This window comes from Habropoda laboriosa, unplaced genomic scaffold (genome assembly GCF_001263275.1).
Source record: "Habropoda laboriosa isolate 0110345459 unplaced genomic scaffold, ASM126327v1 scaffold334, whole genome shotgun sequence".
Lineage (NCBI taxonomy): Eukaryota > Metazoa > Arthropoda > Insecta > Hymenoptera > Apidae > Habropoda > Habropoda laboriosa.
In genome coordinates, this window is record NW_017100493.1 from 75,821 (window position 1) to 96,196 (window position 20,376).

Below are 20,376 nucleotides of genomic sequence, written 5' to 3' on the forward strand. Positions count from 1 at the left end.
TAGGCGGTACCCCCTGGCACTGCCCGTCTGTGGGCGAGGATGGAGCTTCAGTTGGCCATCGCGAGGGCCAAGGCCCAGGCATGGAGTGATCTCCTCAACCCTTTGGATCAGAATTCGTGGTGGCGCCCCTACTAGATAGGGCTTGAAAGACTCCGGCTGTGGGTGACTCGCTCATAGGGTGTGGATCTCTAGATTTTCGGGCGGATCGTGAAAACTACTCTTCTCCTCAATGGGGGAAAATCCGCGGCACGATTCCGAATCAACGAATCCGATTATTTGGTCCGCCAACATAGGAGTCACGGAGAAGGAGTTGGCCGGGGCGGTTGAACGCATGATGACCTTGTATACTGCACCGGGTCTCGAGCAAGCCTGGCTTTAGTCATTCTTGTGGCCCAACTTAGGCGGCTGTGTGACAGCTGCCTGCAGTCGAGCAGGTTCCCCGCACGTTGAAGGCGAGGGAGGTTAGATTTTGTAGGTTAGACAAGATAATCCAGGTCGGGGATTTTAGCCTTGATCTGGACGGTCAGTGGCGCTTCACCAGAATGAAGTGGCTCTGTCGGAGTCACAGGCTAAAGGGCTGATGCGCATGGCCCGACACAAGGCGTAGGCAAAATGGCGCTGCCTCTTACAGGGCAGCACCAACCAACGCGCGGTCGGGGCGATTCTGCCCAGTCTGGGATACTGGCTGGGTCGCAACCGAGGTAGGCTCACCTACCGTGTAACCTGGGTGTTTCCACAGGGGGGGGGGGGCTAAAGGCACCTAAGGGCTTGGCGACCCCTTGGTACCTTAGCTGATCAGCCAATAATACCAAGAGGAGCGAGATCCCTTGATTAGAAGTGGTTGGGAAAATCCGCCACGAACATCCGACCGATGATGTTGAACGGTACCTCTGGCCTGCTAGCCCGTCCTCTCCATGCCAGGAGCTGCGATGGGTTACTCTACCCTCCCCTGGTTGTCCGGCAGGATGGGCGGAGTTCCCCCCTCCCCCCGTTCTGGGGCTGACCGGGTTGGTGTTGGATTCAAGAGGGCAGTGGTTCAGCAATATGCTGATCAGGTGGCTCTTTTTCAAGGCTGCTAGCGAGGTGAGCTGCGTCAAGGCAGCTCCAGTACCCATCTGGAGAATTGTTAGAATGTTGGAAAGTCACTCCGTTCAACCCGTAACGTTTTGAAACCTCCTCACAAGTGGCCTCTGTACGGGTAGGCATCCGTTTTGTCTCCGTGTAGGGTCTTCTCAGGCGACCGCGTTAAGTGGGTATATCTTAATCTCGCGCCCATGGGCGCCGTGTCTTCAGAGCCCTCGTGGCAGGCGCGGACACGTTAATAAACACCGATGCTATTGGACATGGCTGTTTTGGTGAGTACCCATGCCAGATCAGAGCTGAAGCGACGGTGGTCTGTCACCAATGTGGAGGTGACCGGAATATGGCGCAGCATTCGCTGGAGGCGTGCCCAGCGTGGGCGGATGAGCGGCTGTATCCTGGTCGAGGAGGTTGGACAACGCCTGTGGCTGCCAGCCATCGTGAAAGTGATGCTGGTGAGCGAGAAGTCCTGGAACGCTATGGTCTCATTTTGCGAGAAAGTAATCTTGTTGAAGGAGGTCGCGGAGCATGGTTGGGAGGTCTCCGAGTTACGGAGGCGGAGGTGTAAATGGGTGGGGGGATGATTTCTCCTACCCGCATCGCTACCGCCTAGCCGGGGAGGCGTGGGGTCAAGATCACAATCCCCGGCCACAGCTATTGTGGCTCCGCTGGGAGGGACACTTTGTCCCACCACTAGCGGAGACACCGGAAACCGCAGACGGCCTAAGTGACTTTAGTTTTCATTTCATGTGTGCCCGTTTGTATGTGAATATGGTAGTGTATAGTGATTGTCTTTCAATGATTGGTTTGTGTGTACTGTGTTGTTTATATATATAGTGCATTATGTTTGCAGTATATAATAGAATATATACATTTGAAGAACTTTCCGACATGCAACTGCATCGTTGTGCAGAATGTCACTGTGTCCTTCTTTACGACTTGTAAGATGTAAAGTGTCGACTAGATGTTGTTAGTTTTGAGGAATTCTAGTGTCTTGACGTATCCTGTATTTGTTGGTGTAGGGAGGTTTGCTCAATTACAATGATATTTTTAAACATTAATGACTGAAGAAAGATTTTAATCGTTCCCTTCGAATTCCGTATTTTTATTTATAACTTTTTAATAAACAACTTATGTTTATATAACATGTTTTGCTTATTTACACCAATAGAATATATTGACAAAGTTGGGCACTTTAATCCTGGGACACCCTGTATATATATTTTATAATCAAAGTGTGTCGCTCCCTCGTTAATTACCAAATCCCACACTCTTGACAGCATTTATATACAAAACAAACATATTTTTCATAAATTGAAGAATATTAAGAAAATTGAAAGATTCTTATCTAATAGTGTAAACATTCTTAATTACTAATTAATTATTAATTGCACCAATAATTTTTCATTAGTTTATTACTATTATTTAATTATTAATTTTTTTAGTGTGTACAACATATAATGTACAAAAATTTGTGTAAAGAAAGTTATAATTATTTAACGCTAGCATAAATAGAATGTTATAAGAAAAATTAAGTGATAACAAGTGTATTTAAATGCGAGTGTTCTCTTTACATTTTCTTAACATTTTCCTTAAACCACCAATTACTTAATGTGGTTGTTTTACGGATAGGTATGTTTTGGAGCAACTTTAAATTCGATTTTAGGAAAAGTTAAGCAGTGTATCTTATACTTTTGAGATGCCATTCTATGTAACAGGTGTTAAAAATTCACGAGTTTCAGGAGCGTGTTAGCCAAAGTCAGATAATATCTAACGGTCTCGTATCGAAATCCTTATAATTTTATCACTGATCATTAAAGCATAATTTCAACAAAGAATAAGAGTAAGTAAAACATAATAGCAAAAGGGTAAATCTTCTAAATATAAGTTAAATATGAATTAACAGAAAATGAAAAAACATATTTCAGCAGTTAACACATATTAATTTATGCAACTGGTTTTAGCATGTTTAGTACATTTTAAAGAAGAAAACGAATATACTGTATTTCTAACTTCTGAAATATTTAATTGTATTCTTTGTATTCGTTATCGTTGAAAATTTGAAGAATTAGTATTATCGTTAAATCGTTATATCGTTACTTACTTGATCAGGGTAATTACCACTGCAACGGACATCGCACCTAGCAACTCTAATAGAGTCGTATTCTTCAATGTATTTCGTCCATGATGCGAGACACATTAAATGTTCGATATTTACACACTAACACGTTATACATACTTACTTGATCAGGGTAATTACCACTGCAACGAACATCGCACCTAGCAACTCTAATAGAGTCGTATTCTTCAATGTATTTCGTCCATGATGCGAGACATCGTGGTAAAAGTAACCACCAAAGCCACCATTCTGTAAAAAATTTACAGTAATATTATACAACATTGTGGTGACTGAAACAAATTTAAATCTCAACGAAACAAAACGCGATGAGCTTAACGTGGATTGAATTACGTTTGTTTTTGTTCGGAAGATTGATACCGATACGAATACCTAGTAAATCAATACACTTTCCAAGCGTGACATATCATATACCAACAATGTAGCAACAAAAGTAACGATTAGATTAAAAGGAAAGAAGTAATTGTCGTCACTATTATTTCTGTAACAAACTATCTTAACGAAAACGAAAAAAAAAAAACACATTTGATCCGACATACACACATATGTAGCAAGTGGCTTTGGTGATTGTGACTGTGATGATCTTTTGTTAAGCTTCTGTTGCGTATTCTTTTATCCCGAATGGGATAACCAGTGCATTTTTTACCTTGGAAACAGTTTCAAAGTATAATTTCATTTTCTACGATGGCGTGACAATAAACTGTGTGTATTTACAATACCTATTTTTATTTCTAGTAGCACTTGTTATTCGATAAATAACAAAATTTATAATGCAGCGAAGAATATAGAAATAATATAGAAGAATATTGTGTAACAGAAACAGAAGTAGGTAAAGAAAGTTCAGATTGCGAAGAAAGTTTAGACAGTCTTCCTTTAGATGAACACATACGAATTGAACGTAATAATTCTAAATATTGTAAATTAAGAGACAACTCTATATTATGGCATGCTCGTGAAATACTTCGATGTGGGCGAAAGCGAAAAGAAAACATTTTATCGTTTCGCTCAGGACCAGCAAGGCAAACGACAATATTCCATATAATTTCAACATAATATTAAAATTACAATATTAAGCCGTAACAATTAAACGAACTGAGTTTCATTTCTTTATACTAATTTCTTGTAAATACTATGACATTGGGTCAATTTTACCCAAATTTACTTATTCGTATAACTTCACAAGTTCCGTAAAAGGGTTAAGGTAACGAGGTCGAAAAATAACTAATTTACGAGATAAAAATATTTTCTTGCAATAAGTCTTCTGACATTCGATCGCTACATTTGAAACTTTTATATTCGCCTCTTCATATTTCTCGTAATGTTATTGTGTTGTACGATACTTAAAGTTATCTCAAGTATATTAATTTAAGTTATCTTAGGTATATTAATTTTGTGTTTTATATCATTCAGAGAAGTAAAAATAACTGAGTGACCTGTGTCTTTGAGGAAACCTCGTAAAAAAAAATTGAGCGGATTTAAATTCGGTGATCTCGGCGGTCAAGGTGAAGGGCTACGAGTGTCAAACCATTTCTCCTGATAAAACTCTATTAAGTAGCTCGTTACAATTTGAACATTATGACCCGGAGTTCAATCCTGTTGAAAATACAGGAAGTTACGTCGAACTCGATGGAATGTCATCAAATAAAGAAAGTAATGTAAATTCCAAGAAATTTCGTTTTCTTTCCTAAATTTGATTTTTATTGGTTCTTAATTGCAAAACCCGTTACAATTAAATTAAATTCATTTTAACAATTTCTTCGTTTCACAATTTTATTCATTCTAAAATTGATAAACGGAACTATGAATACAAGACGTAATAAGAATCGGTCAAAATTAAATTTGTTTATTAACTAAATGAAACGTGTGCCCCTGTACTACGTTATATGACAATAATTGAACAAACAAAGATCGAGCAAATGAGTATTGAAAAACTGGCAATCGAAGAAATTTAGAGCAAAAGAATAGACAGTGTTTAAGTATTAAGAAGAAATGTACAGTGCCTCGGAAGGTATTCTTTCTTCGACCTCATTACTGCAATATTTTTATACGTGAAATGTTTATTTACTGCTTCTACAAAGAATCAAACTATTCTTCACAATCAAAAACATAAATCTTGAGAAATTTAATTCCATTCTCTTAATTTTAATAACAGTTTAAAAAAAAATTGATGTCGATCTCTTAATTCCATTTTTTTCGCGCCTACTTTGTTTTACATTGGACAAACCCGCACTGCATCATTTGTGTAAAAACAGATATGTTTTATTTAAATAATTTCTCTATATATTTTCTACCGCTTGTCTGTTCGAGATAATTGTTGTTATATGGTGTTTTAAAGAGAATGAAAATACCGTTTAATTTTCCAATGTAAAGTCTGCCTAGCTCTTTCAAAGCAGACATTCACTTCTCAAAACTGACTCGAAAGGAACAGAACACAATTAATACAATTAAGATCGGTCACTCTAGAATCACACACTCCCGTGTCATTATCAGGACAAATCCTACAATATGCGATCGTTGCAATATACTCATTACTACAAAACACATTCTACCGCAGAAAAATATGTTTTTTGTTTCGGTGTAGATATAAAATCACAATATCAAGATTTTCACACTAGAGTATTTTTAATTAACGATTGTTCACTAAAGATACACAAAACAGTTGAACTTAGGTTACGTAGTTATACAAAATACAGTTAAAAGTAACGATAAAGCCAGTATTTGGTAGCGCTACCTTGATTCTTTTTTCGATACATTTTAAGTGATTTACTATGCGTTATAAGTAGTAAAAACACTGCAAGAGAAATTCAAATGCTCAAGATCTATAAACCAAGAAAACTGTAACACGTGGTTCTCAAGAGGCGATTTGCAGTACTGATACAAAATAACGTTCATACGACAGATAATATAGCCGAAAGTGTTGCCAAGTGTATATTTGCAATTTGTAAACATCAACGCTTCATCTGAAAATTAATCGTTACAATGTAAAACCGTCAATTTCTTACGGGTGGCTCTAATGATTTGATCACCCACTGTATGTATAATACATCGTCCCGAATTCTCAAACCGCCGAGTTAAGTTTAAATGATTTATGTCACTCTCTAAAAGATAACCTTAACGATTACCAAAAACTACAATACATACATCGAACCTTGCAATTTCTAAAAGATATTGGATCAAAACAGCAGTAGATTTCAAATTATAATCAATCCGTAACAGTTGTCGCTAATAACCTTATGCAGTTTATGCGACATTAAACTAGTATATTAAAAAGAAAGAGATTTTTATTAATCTTCTGACATGTGCATAAGTTAAAACGGAATTTTCATTTATATAGGCTTTACACGTTAGTTTTAACAAGCAGAACATTTAAAGAATTTATATTAATCTGTATACAGGGTGTCCCACCAATTCTGTCTATTTACTTCAAATATCTCCACTATTTCAAGTATTAAGTGAAAACACTACTTACGAAAGTTGTATGGTTGCAAGAAAGACAACATAGTGGAAATAGTTTCTTTACAGATAAAGGTATACAGGAGATCTGGAAGTGAATTTCGTTTTTATAAATGGAGTGTCCAATTTTTTCTAGTCAAGTTAGATAAAGTAGTAATTTCTGAGTGAAAAAGTACCAAGGTACACTTATTCCAAAAATTCATCAATCCTGAGGTATTCGATTTTGACAATCCTATTACTTTCATTATGAAACATGTTCAAAGTGTCGACCATATGCACTGATATAATGTAATCTGTGAACCGTTGAATCCCTTGCATGCTTATCGTCTCGCGGTCTATTCCAGGACATGCTGCAGTAATCCGTTGCATCATATCTTGCGGTGTAGTTGTTGTTTCTCGATACGTAATATTTATCATAAAAAAACGTTTCATAATGCAAGTAATAAGATGGACAAAGTTGAATATCTGAGGAATGGTGAGTTTTAGGATAAGCGTAGACTCGGGCAAAAAAGCCTTCGTACACCACGTTAGAATTTTAACAGAGAAAGTAGCAAATAAATGATATTTATCTCATTTTATTTAGAAACATAGCATTTAGGTACTATTGGTACAACGAAAACTTATCGACGTTCATTTGTTAACCATTAAACTAAGGAGAAAGAATAATGTAGCAGAAACGGGATGAAAAAGATTTCCGTACGGTATCTAAGAATTCAGCAAAATGTTTATAAAGAAGGTTCCAAAGGCAAATACAAGATAATTTCTTCTTTACCAGCAAAATGTCAACGAACAAGGCTCTAAAAGCAAATACAAGTAAGTTTCTTGTTTACAGGTAAGTAGAGAAGACATTACTCTAAATATCTTTCCCATAATGGAAAATATCTGTTTAATTATTAACAAATGAACGTAAATTATTTTTCTTGGTATTAATAGCACATGTTATGTTTCCAAATAAAATCACGTAAATATTATTTATTTACTATTTTCTCTGTTAAAATTATACAACGTAAAATAAATTCTAATGAGGTGTACAGAAACTTTTTTGGTTGAATGAATTATGTACACCTTAGCACTTTTATACTGAAAATTCGCTCATCGATCTAATTTTACTATAAAAAATTGGACACTCTATTTCAAAAAATAAAATTGTCCTCCAGATCTCTTCTACGTCTCCACTTGTGAAGAAATTATTATCACTGTTATATCTTTCTTAACACTATACTACTTGTGTAAGGAATATTCCCGCTTATTACTTGAAATAATGGAGATATTTGAGATGGACCGAGTTGGTGGGACATCATGTATACGAGGAAAGAATTAGAAATTATTGTGCTATCTTAATGAGTCCCTAAGAACGTGCAGGTACTTGCGTTAGCTAAACCAATAGTAAAACAGAATGTTTATTTTTGCGGTTACTAAAATGTTTAAAGTGTTTTTAAAATTTCATAAAAAAAAGTTAGAAATAACTTTTTGTAGGTAGTAAACGAAATGATTTTTTATTAATATTTGGTTTTAAAAAATATTTTGCATATGTAAAAGAGAAAACTTCGTCTGCTTGTTAAAAGCTTTTCTGTTTGAACACAGCCATATTATGTTTTTCTTCTGTAATACCGTAGCTAATAAAATGCTGACAATTATCATATAATAACATCGAATGAAGAGATGCCGTTAAATAGGAAAGTATAAACAGATGACGACGTAATTTTCTCTGCTTAGATATTATCGACAGCGATGTAACAAAATGTTCACTTCAACAGCTATTTTTAATTATATTGTCACTTGTTTTGACTTAAAGTTTTCAATTTCACGTAAGGAGTGCATATATCTATTGATTGCTTACGAACACTTTCTGGACGATCGCTTAAACAATTTACTGAAATCTTTATTAAAAATTCTCAGACATATCGAAAATAATTCTCATCACTATACCGACTGCTCGGATCACGCTTACAAGGAGAAGTGATAGCTAACGCGTTGCCGATTTTAACCCTACTGCGGTCTTCGGGTCTTTTTTGACCCATCGCCTTTCAATTTTTTTAATAACTTTTGCCGTTATCAAATTTATGTTCCCTTAACATTATATTAAAAGTCTATTGTCTAGGTTCATATGGCATGCTGGTAATAAAAATTGTTATACATAAGGTCGTTGGGTCTGTTTTGACCCAAAGACCTAAAGTGTATAGTCAAACGGAGGAACGTACTAGGGTTAACCAAACTTTTGTGCTAAATTTAAAACGAAAATAAGAAGACTCATATGCGAGTTTTTTGGCCAATACGCCTTATTTACAAAGATAATTAGCATTATATTTTCCATAAACTGGACGTACTTTTCTTAACAACATTACTGTAGTTGTAGTGGTGAAGCTGAGAAAATAGCACAATCATAATTAAAGATTCACTGGTTCCAATTTTACAGTGAGCATAATTTTTGTTTACTGCATTCTCCTTTAAATATCATTTTATGCAACAGTAGTCGCTATTATCACTATTGTAGTATTTTTTTAAATGTTACTACTCATTACATATTTCTTAAGATATCATGCATAAAGAATTTTGTATGGTGCGACATGAAGTTGTTTCTCACATAATATCAAAAAGCAAAGTATCATTGCAAAGTAGTAGCATACATAAAATATTCCAATTTTCGGAAATTTTTGTGTTTTTCGTATTTTTACGATGCATATAATTTTTCTCGACGTCAACTTCTTCTACAGACTATTAACAAGACATGATTATCACAATTATTTTCTACTTATTATATTTTACATTTTTTATATTCCTCCTATTATATTATTCTTTAGTTATACTTAGAATCATACACATTTTTGTATGCATAATATCCTAATAAATATGCATGTCAGTAATTATGTTCTACGTAGTACATAATTAAGTACAGTTAATAAATAATTAAATAATGAGTAGTAACATTTAAGAAAATAACATAATAGTGATAAATTACGGCTACTGTTGCATAAAATGGTATATAAAGAAAAAAAAAGCATGCCCACTGTAGGATTTGAACTATACAGTAAATTCTCCACAAGTGTCAGTCCGCAAGGAACCTAAACCTGACACTTGTAGAGTCAGGGACTACGTTTTCGAGCCTCGCGCCCGCCTTTGTAGTTTGCCGAACGTAGACAAGGACAGCGAATAAAAGATAAGGATGAAACGTGAGTCGAGGCAACCAAGCGATTTAAATACCAACTTTTTTAATTTTACGTTTTTTATCCCGAAATTTTTCTTAACATATTGATGAGATTTTTCTGATGAAAATGACATCAAACACGACATAATTCGAACAACATTTACTTATTAACACGTTCACTGTCACGCCAGATATTTCACTGTATTGAGATAAAACAGACGCCCTGTATTACATTACATAGAGTCGGCCTTAGCGTTACACGCCTGACTGACAGCGAGCGAGATAACATAGGCGCAGCAATGACGCAGCCTAGGCGTAGCACCATCTATACTGACACTTGTAGAATCCAAACTGACTGACACTTGTCGAGGATTTACTGTAGTCAGGGCCAAATGTATTGGCCGGTCACGTGGTTTTCTTTTCCGCCGCTTTTCGGTTCCATTCTTACCGTTCGGCAGTTTACAATTGTTCTATAGAATCTTTCTGTTCCATCCTTAAACTACGCTTACTATGCTAAGGCACACATGCACACACACACGCGCCAGTATAAAATACACGAATAGAGCTATAGCGAGAGTAAGCAAATCGCGGTACTTGAAAAGGATACCGCGCACATTACAATGAATCATTCGATGACGAAATTTCTATAATTTTCATCCTTTCTTAATGAAAATAATACCAGTGGATTAGCGAGGTTCCTGGAATGAAAACGAGTTCAAACACAGCATAAATGGACTGAACTTAACAATCAGTTTAAATCACCTCTGAAAATTGTATAGTACGAGCCATAATATAGGGAGGTAGTGAATTAAAACCTCAAACTGCAGGACTGATTGATGTCGCCGCACTTTGGGCCGTACACTGAATTTTGCACAATAAAAAAATGACGACATACAACTAACGGTGTTTCATTTATAAGTGAAAAATCTGCAAATGTCAATTACTATTTGGAATATTTGGAGTTTTATCTTATGCTAGAGTAAGTCATTAATGTTTCATACAACTCATTTAAACGACAAAACTAAATTTGCTAACGGGTTTCAAATTTTCGTAAAGGCCGAGGTTTCAGGTCTCTCACTCTTCGTATTTGTGCCAATTCGATTCTCTGAAACATGTTTACTTTGACTTCTGGGCAATTTTACAACCTCGCTGTATTGTGACCCGTACCGTATGTCTCGTTTTCGCTATCCGAGTTATTTAAATTGATTACTGGAAAACGGATCCGATTTATGTCGTGTTTGGACTTATTTTCATCGGGAGAATATCGTCAATTCATTGGTACTATTTCCATAAAGATAGGATGGAAATTAGAGAAAGTGAAATTTTTGAAATTGGGTGATTCATTGCAACGCAGGCGGTATCCCTTTCAACTGTCGTGTCTCGACCGTCGTTGCGTGTGCACTACATCTCTCTCGAGAAAGCCTATTGCCAAAAAAAGATAGATGAAAGAGGTTACCTTCATAAGATATAAGACGAAGAGAGCATATTGCCGCCAGAAGTAAAACAAAGATCGTGTTACAAAACAGATACGCCCATGCGCCTATGAGGTTGACCTATTGAACCACTACATATACAGTTCTTGCTTGGTAGGGTTCGTCGGTGTGGAAAAGCGGAGAGAAGAAATCCACGTGACCGGCCAATACATTTGGCTCCGACTGTAGTGAACCTTTAATTATATAGGAATCTACTTACTACACTACCAACTTCGCAACCACAACTGCAGTGTTGGTGTTAAGAAGTTATAAACGCTGAGATTATTGAAAATTTCATGTTAAATATCTTTGTAAATAATGCACATTGGTAAAAACGCTCAGATAATAGGTCTATTTATTTTTGCTCTAGATTCACCCGAAAAAGTTTAGTTACAATCGATAACTTACCAACTGTACATCTCTCTTAGTTATATATGGGAAACCACGTACTTTTTGCATGCTACATATTATAACATGCTTCATCTTAAAGTTTTATCGTATAAAGATATTATAACGTGACGAAAGAAAGTTTAATGGAAACATAATACATAGGTACATACACTACCGGCCAAATGTTTGGAATCACTGTGCATTGCAAGTTACACAAAAATTTCCAGAAAAAAATAAGCAATTTTAAGAACTTTTTAACGAATTTTTTATAATTTATATTAATCGAAATGGGGTAAATTGCTATTGGTCTCTACATCATTTCATTTACAATATTGGTGTAAATTGACAAGTGATTCCAAATTGGCCGGTAGTGCTGAAATATATTGGTGATACAGGTAACTGCACCTAATATGAAACACCTGATTTTAAAAGTTTGCCAAACATAGACATGCTTTTTTTTTAATGAAACTAACGTTAAAACACGACAAAATTAATAGATATTCGCATGTTAATAGTTAACTATGCAATAGTTTAAGTGTCTTGAAGTCACGGTAAAAAATGTAAAAAAAAGTCAAACACAGCAAGTTGACAAAATGGTACCTAATATGGAACACCTAGAAAATTTGTAACGAAATCTCAAAAATCTTTATTTTTACCATGAAGAATCAATATTTATGTAAATAAAAAAACAAATACACAAATATCTTCTTTTTTTTTAGAACTTTGTCCCAAGATTTTCTTTTAATTTTTGGTACTATAACTTCCATCTATCATACAAACAATAATAATAATAATAGCACAAAACTATGTAATATATTGTAATACAATAATATAATGTACTTATAATGGTAAAAATATAATATAATACCATATTAATATAGAACATGTTCCATATTACGTACACTCAGCATGTTCCATATTAGGTACATACATATTTCCGCAGAAAAATAATAATTATACTAATTGTAAGAAGAAAAATTTAACGGTAAATTTCTTTTAAAGACACAAAACCAAACATGTTTAATGATAAATCATGCAAAAGTAATATTTGTTTACCTTATCTTCACTACAAAATTTCACTACTTAACTCGCCCCTCAAAAACTTTTTTACGCTTTCAAGCAACATTCAGCTTCGCATTCAACGACGGACTTGTAACTGAAGCTCAAACGTGAATATGATTGTCTGTTGTTTTTAACGAAATATTTTACACTATGGTCCATTGATTTTGTTATTTATTTGCCGAGATATTGCGATGTTCCATATTAGGTACAGTTACCCTACTGTGTCTGCAACATCACTTGAGCAATGGATAAGAAATATTTCAGTGAGTCTTGATAGTGAAAACATTTATTGAATCCTGACAATTTAATGTCACATTAGGAGAAAGTGTTTCAAGTTTCTGTGAACATATCTAATTAATGACATTTTAAGCAACCTAATCGATTCCAGCATTTTTGTTAAGGAAAACAGTTGTTTGTACTGACCAGCATGCGTTCAATATCGCTTACCAGAAGTATTCACAATGTTGCCTAGGTTTTAGCGTGGTATTTGCTACAATTGGAGATATGAAAGGAGCAACAGAGCTAAATTCGTGGTCGTTTAAAAAAATAATATGTAATAATATAAATATTTTGAAATTATATTTTTTTTATATCTACAACAAATATTCATATGATTAAAAATAATAAATACAGAGTCTCCCCAAAATCGCGGTACAACCGGCCGGGTGGTGATTCTATATGCAAAAATAAGTCGAAAAAAAGAAGAGCATTTTATCATTTAAGGCTTCATTTTCGAAAACAATTAATTTGAAAATCCGTCAGATGCCCGTGTGTTAACTGCAAGTTTCGAGGTATGAAACTTCTGTTTCTACTCGAATTTGTATTATTAAACACGGACAATATCATGATTTGCTTGCTGTTATTGTTCTTCAAGGATGACACCGGCGTTCAAGAACTAAAAGCAAAGATTGTTTTGGCGTTGGAAGATTTAAAAAATACACATAATTCACTGGAAGAAGTGCATAATAATTTAGTTCAAAGAGCACTTGTACATTAATACAATGGTTTCTTAAAAAGTACTAATCTTATCCGTATTTATGAACCATTCAAATTAAATACAGAATAAAAGTGAGTAACAGTACAGACCGGTACCGCGGAAATGAGATAACAGCAATAACAAGAAGCAAATCGTGATCTTGTCGATGTTTAATAAAACAAACGCGAGTAGACACAAATTCATACCTCGAAACTTGCACTTAATACACGGGTACCTGACAGATTTTTAAACCCATTTTTTTTGCGAAAACGAAGCTTTAAATGAAAAAATGTTATTCTTTTTTTTCAACGGCCGGCACTACCACGATTTTGGGGACACCCTGTATACATACAGATATAAATTTAGAAGCTCATAAATACGTGAATCAATCAATATTTCTCAGGTAGACGATATTGTGTGTATTTTCTCAAGATCCCGATTTTTGTTTACTTGTGTTTTTCCAATCGTGATTTAGAATCTTTAGATTTCAACAATTCTAAGTTGCCGTACACGAAACACGAACAATTGTTTTTTTTCTTCATCTGAGATTAATTAGATGTGAAAATATCAATTGTCCTTCAATTGAGGACGACTTGAATCTCAGCAGGCGAAATTATGTAGGTACTTTCCCTATAATTTCATCAATTTATATCGAAATAAACAAGCTTCTGTTATGACACCTTGCAGTATTCACAAATCAATTTCGCGTAATCTTTCTTCTTATTAGTTTCGTTATAAATTACTAAAATAACTTGCAAATGCAAAATTCGAATTTTAAATTTGTATTCGATGAAGTTTCAGGTAAAACTGAAAGACTAATACATAGTGCCTGTAGGTGTGTATATTTTCGAAGAAAATAAATTCTTACCGTGTGCCTGTCAGTGTTCTCTTTGGTTCTAACAATAAATCTTTCGAGTTATACGGTAAATTGGCCTGCTGACAGGTATAGTGTTTATAATTGTCTACGTTAAGCATGCAACGTAATGTGATCGATAAAAATTTACCTGTTTACTCATTTGGCTGTACATCACAGGGTAGATGTACCCTATCGGTTGGCAAGATGTTCATTATAATGTAAATAGAACTCTCCGAATTCTTGCTGATATTCCTGAATATTTGTTAACTAAACGATTTTGTTCAAACGAGTTCGTTCAAGTGTCAAACGTATACGAAGCATAGGTCTTATAATTTCAACGAAGATTAAGATCAAATTATTATGCAACCAAGTAACCACGGTAGGGTACGTCGGTGTTTGTTGAAAGTGGAATGCGTGAAAATAGCGTAAAATAGAAAAAATGTTGTTTAGATTGTTTAAGCTGAGGGAAAGAAAACATTTAACGATAAGCGTAATTCGAGATACGTACGTTTCAAAATAGCTGGTAATGTACGATGAATGCGCGATTTTACGGTGTAATTCGAGCCAGCGATTGGAGGCATGTCAAGGGATGTCAAAGGACTTCCGTGGCAGGTTAGAAGAGGCGACCGAACAGGAGCGCCGGAAGCGGAGTGACGTGTCCCGTGAAACGTTCGTTAGCTAACACAGTAGCGGAAGAATCTTTGTGTGCGACCGAATCGTACGCAGCGAACCGGCAAAACCGAAGATGGAGCGATCGCGGCGAACCGTTCGAACTGAGATCGGGCTTACTTTCCGCTACGCTTGGATCCTCTCCTTCTTCTCTGGCACTTCTCCTACTACTCCGACCCACACCACTCGCTTCCACCACCCGTCGCAATGATCGAATCATTAACTTTGGAAAGGGTCCTGCCACTGGCGGATACGAGCTTCTTTCTCTCTTTCTAACCTCTCGGTCAATGTCTCTCTCGTATTTTCGATCGTTCCTCTGCTCCATTTTCCTTTGATAACAATTTCTACGAAACACACTCGCCTATCGGAATATTCTGTCACTTTTGAAAGCAACTTTGCATAAGGAACGCGCGGCACACGAACAAAAGGTAAAACAAGCGTAATAACGAACTTTTCTCCGAGTTACAAGCGTTTTGTTTCCGCATCAATCGAATACTTGCGAATCTTGAGTACACAGCGTAATAGCGTGAAGGACATTTACGATTTCTTTTCTTTTGTTAATCTTACTGTTATTATAATTCATTCAGAAGTGGTAAGTGATTTTTTTTAGTAATTTTGCCCTGAGTCTGTATCAACGGAAATTCTGAGGGCTCTTTAACAGTATTAACTGTTGCAGCTGCGTTTAGCTATACGTACATTTTCGGTACGATAATACAAGTTAGCGAAAAAGGAGCACACGAAAATACATAGAAACGATAAAGAAAGCTCTAAAAAAAATGTTTAAAAACACATTCTTTCAACGCTAGAAAGATCGACCGGGTCAAAATTGACCCATTAGTACTTTCTAAAAAAAAGTGAATGTTCGATACTGGTAAGTATTATGGTTTGTAACATTTTGCATGTATACTTCCATTTGTATCGATACGAGTATAATTTCACAATTATGCCTTGGTTACATAAAAAAATTTACTTTCGAAAAGTTACCAATGGGTCCGTTTTGACCCAGACAGTATGAAAATAATAGAAATTATTTTGACGTCAGAAATTTCATGCAGAAAGTTTCAGTGAATTTCTGATAAAAATTAATTTATTGGCTGATGCTCTATTCGAAACTCTTCTAATTGTAATCTATCAACGTGGAATTTCTATACATCAGTGGATAAACTAACCTACACTCGAATCGGCTATTTTATTTAAAACGTGCTTCAGTTAAATATCGAAGAGCGTGGATATATCTACGCACTTGTTGCGAATCTCTCGGTCCAGCTTGCCACGCAGGTATTGCAACCTGTGTGGCATGAGAACGGGGTCTTCTCTTCTCACATAATGAACGACTTCGAAGAACGGTAGTGGCATTGACCTGAATCTATTAGGACTTCGGTTTGGCGGTATTATAGCTGCCCGTGAATCAATCCCTTACTTAGCAACATTCGTGGACCACACGAAACTGCGCATCGCTCATTATACCGGTCCTTGTTCCATGTTTCTTATGTCCGTCGGCGCAAAACTTTTCTTCTTTTCGATCGTGCTTTGCCAAACTCTATAAATAATGTATGGCATGTATGCAACAATTGTTACCGAGGAATCACACCAGTGGAAAAACCATTTTGCCCGGTTTATTTCCTGCCTTTAACACGTTCCACGATATGCGTTGATTACATGAAACATTCACATATTAGGTCATCCCATAAATTCGTGCCAACTTTTATAAATGTAGACTAATATTTCCAGCAAACCTTTAAATTTGATAAATAAAAGAAAAGAAAACAAACGTAAGCGCCTTCTGGTTCCACAATTTTTTTTTCTATTTTTGCTTGGTGAGACCGTTATGCAGTTACTAGAATTTTCTTGTATTTTTATTAAAATTATTTTCGCTTTCAGCACGAGGGAAGTAAAAATTGATGTCACAATGAGAGAAATTTGTGCGTGCATGTTTGTCACTGGATAGACGGTCCGTTTTATATCTTTCCAAGATTTGAATTTGAACTATTTGTCTTAAGATCGAATTTCTTGCTAATGCCATTTGAAGAAAAATATATCGCATGTGCTGTGTTTGTGTCCGTAAAGCAAATTAAATAGTAGGTACATACTACTAGATTTCAAAGAATGTAAAGTGATTCAGTGTAAACAATGTGAAGTTATTATAGCAAAGTGAAGCAATGTAAACGTTGCAATTGTTAAAACTGTTACAAAGGACAATGATAGTGATAAATAGCTAAAAGTGGCCTAAAACTGTAAAAGATCATAAATAAAAATTTAATTAACGTTGAGAAACATTACTAATTAGGAAACAAATAGTTTTAATAAACATAAATATAAATAAAACTATTTCAACGCTAATGCATTTACAAGTACTTCCCATACTACAATTGTGTATTTAATACAAGTCATTTGCAGAATAAAAATGTTATTTATATAATAAAAAAGGATTATTTTAAAACCAAATTTTGTGTTTCAAGTAAATATACCATGATAATATAATGTAATGCATAGTGAATACATTATATATTACAATGTATAAACAATGTACTATAATAACCTCATATAGTATACAAAAAATGTACTATAATAGCACATGTAGTGCATGAAAAATTGACTATAATAACTCGATTAATATTAATTTTTAAATTTAAATTTTGAATGTTGAAACTTCAGTTAACCTAACCATGAAATTTAAATCGCAATTGAACGTGCCTGCACACATTAAATGTAGAATTGTAATATCTCTACAGTGCATAAACTGACGTTTTCATATTTGCGCTCACCGAAACTATTTTAAATCATAATGTTTCAGTAAAGTACACCTGCCTGCTTTATGTTTCTTGTACTAAAATATTCAGAAAAGAATAATTATTAATACCGGAACGCATAGAGAATGCAAAATGAAGACATTCTATGTAGGTACATATAACTTTAAAACCAGTTTGAAATATGCTGTGTTCATCATCCATATAATACTATACACCATTGTTTAATCACACAGTAAGTCGTACAGTAATGTAACAAGGGAAAGCTATATATGGAATTAATATTTTCAACCATCAATAAGTTACAATCATTAACATTTGTGAGACTTACAGAGGAAGTTCGGTAACTGGGACAAGTTTTAAAAATTTCTTTTCTAATTACGGAATAATTGTTCGTTTCGGTAATGAAACGGTCCTAGGGACGAAAATACCACTTCAAAAAATTATGAATTTTAATATTATCGCGAATATTTATGAAACCGTACAAGATACGGAAAAGAAGTTAAATTCAAAGTTATATGGTTTTTGACGTCCTACATTGAGATAGTAAAGAATTTTCGAAAAACTATTTTTTTCAAAAAAGAGTGGTGGAGGCAAATTTTGAAAAAAGTGATTTTTTAAAATTCTGTACCACCACAATGTAAGACATCAAAAATCATGCAACTTTGAATTTAACTTTTTTCCATATCTTGTTCAGTTTTATAAATATTCACGATAATATTAAAACTCACAATTTTTTGGGGGAGATGTTTTCACACCGCACCGTTTGATTACCGAAACAAACAATGATATTGTTATTAGGGTCAATTGAATTACATTTCTACAAAGTTTCAAATTTTTTTTTAATTTTCGAATTACCGAACTTCCCTTATTAGAAGAGACGTACGTAGATTGTCAAAAGCAATAGGACGATCATAGCCAATTTAGTAGCAATTCTATTTAAATTTAGCATATTTAACATTAAATTGTAGACAGTGTATCGTAATGAGTAAGTTGGAAAAATATATCTACTTGAATGTGTTTTACTTCGATTAATAAAGTTTATTCAGTTATAAGTATTCTTGTAACGACGTTTTAAATAATACGTACAAAATATTAACATCTGGTGAGTTTACTTACTGTCTGCGACACAATGTGGCAAACAGCCAAATCAGTTATTCGTTAATTGATATGTGCGTTGCATACATTCACCCCCGATAATCCTTTGAAATACTGCATAAACTACACATGTTTCCTCGCCTACGTAATGATACATATAAATCAGAGGAGACAGTTATTAAGTAGCGTCGACCACGATTTATACTTAATCAATCATATTCAGTAAGGTTAATAATTTGTCAACTGAGATCGTATCCAATGTTTACAATCCATCATGTAGCTCAGAGCCGCTTGACGTTGCTCACGAGCACTGCTATGAGCAAAGCTAACAAGAAAAGCATGTGACGTCGTGAACGGAGTGAGGGAAAACGGTAACGGTGGGAGTGTAGGCTCGTAGGTAGCCACGTGTTGGTACGTTCGTGAAGCCTTTTGTAAAGTTAGTGGAAGGAATATAACGAGGTCGTAACACCCAGAGTCGAATGCGGTATTTTTCGTTTTTCGATTAGGACTGAATCAAAGCTAAGGTATACTTCATGCGACCCTTAATGATGTTTCAGGTCCTCCCAGGTTTCTGTCGATTCGCTTGTCGATATGCTCGAACGTGTAAACTTTGACGCCTGACCGATTATACGAGCTATATTTCTTCTATCGACTGTACTATCGGTTACATTTTTCAGCATGTATCATAACTACTACAGTCCGTCCAACGAGTCGTTCAGATACTGTCACACTAAATCCGAGAAATCGAAGCAAGCCCTAACAATGACCCGTATAGATCCGTTCCTGAATAGCTGGAGTCCCTTACATCTATCACGTGCTTAGCAGGCGAATGTTCTGTTTACCTTTACTGACTCGACTCGTTAGACAGAAGTTATATTCATATACTTAGTACTCCGCTACAGAATCATTGCTCGAGTCAGTGTTGGCTTACTGCTCCAGGATGGGCAGACCAATGGTGGTCTCATTTACCGTATGGAACAGGTTCTCACCGCACACGGGTGCTTCGGTGAGTAGTTGTGCCGAATCGGGAAGGAGGCGATGGCGCAGTGTCATCACTCCTCAGAGTACGCTGGGGGCTCGGCGTGGACCCCTCAGTGACGAGTCCTCCTAACGGTAGTAGGATGGGATTTTTCTTCTCCAGTATTGGAGGGGAGGGACCAATGGACTGCTGCGGCCTCCTTTTACGAGGCGGTTATGCTGCAGAAGGAAGCCGCGGAGCAGAATAACGAAGTTCGCAATCCCGCGTGGCGGGCACGGGGGAGTGGCCGCCGGAGGGGCGGGGGGGGGGCCC

General features: G+C 35.6%; 1 protein-coding gene across 1 annotated transcript in view; it reads right to left on the bottom strand.

Moving 5' to 3' along the window:
• Positions 1-15,565, bottom strand: part of LOC108576075 (anosmin-1) — a 43,257-nt gene extending 27,692 nt beyond the window's left edge. The window contains 4 exon segments of the mRNA XM_017938996.1: positions 3,324-3,448; positions 15,080-15,194; positions 15,196-15,249; positions 15,518-15,565. Of these exon segments, the coding sequence (XP_017794485.1) occupies positions 3,324-3,448; positions 15,080-15,194; positions 15,196-15,249; positions 15,518-15,565 (342 nt within the window).
• Between the last annotated feature and the right edge of the window lie 4,811 nt (positions 15,566-20,376).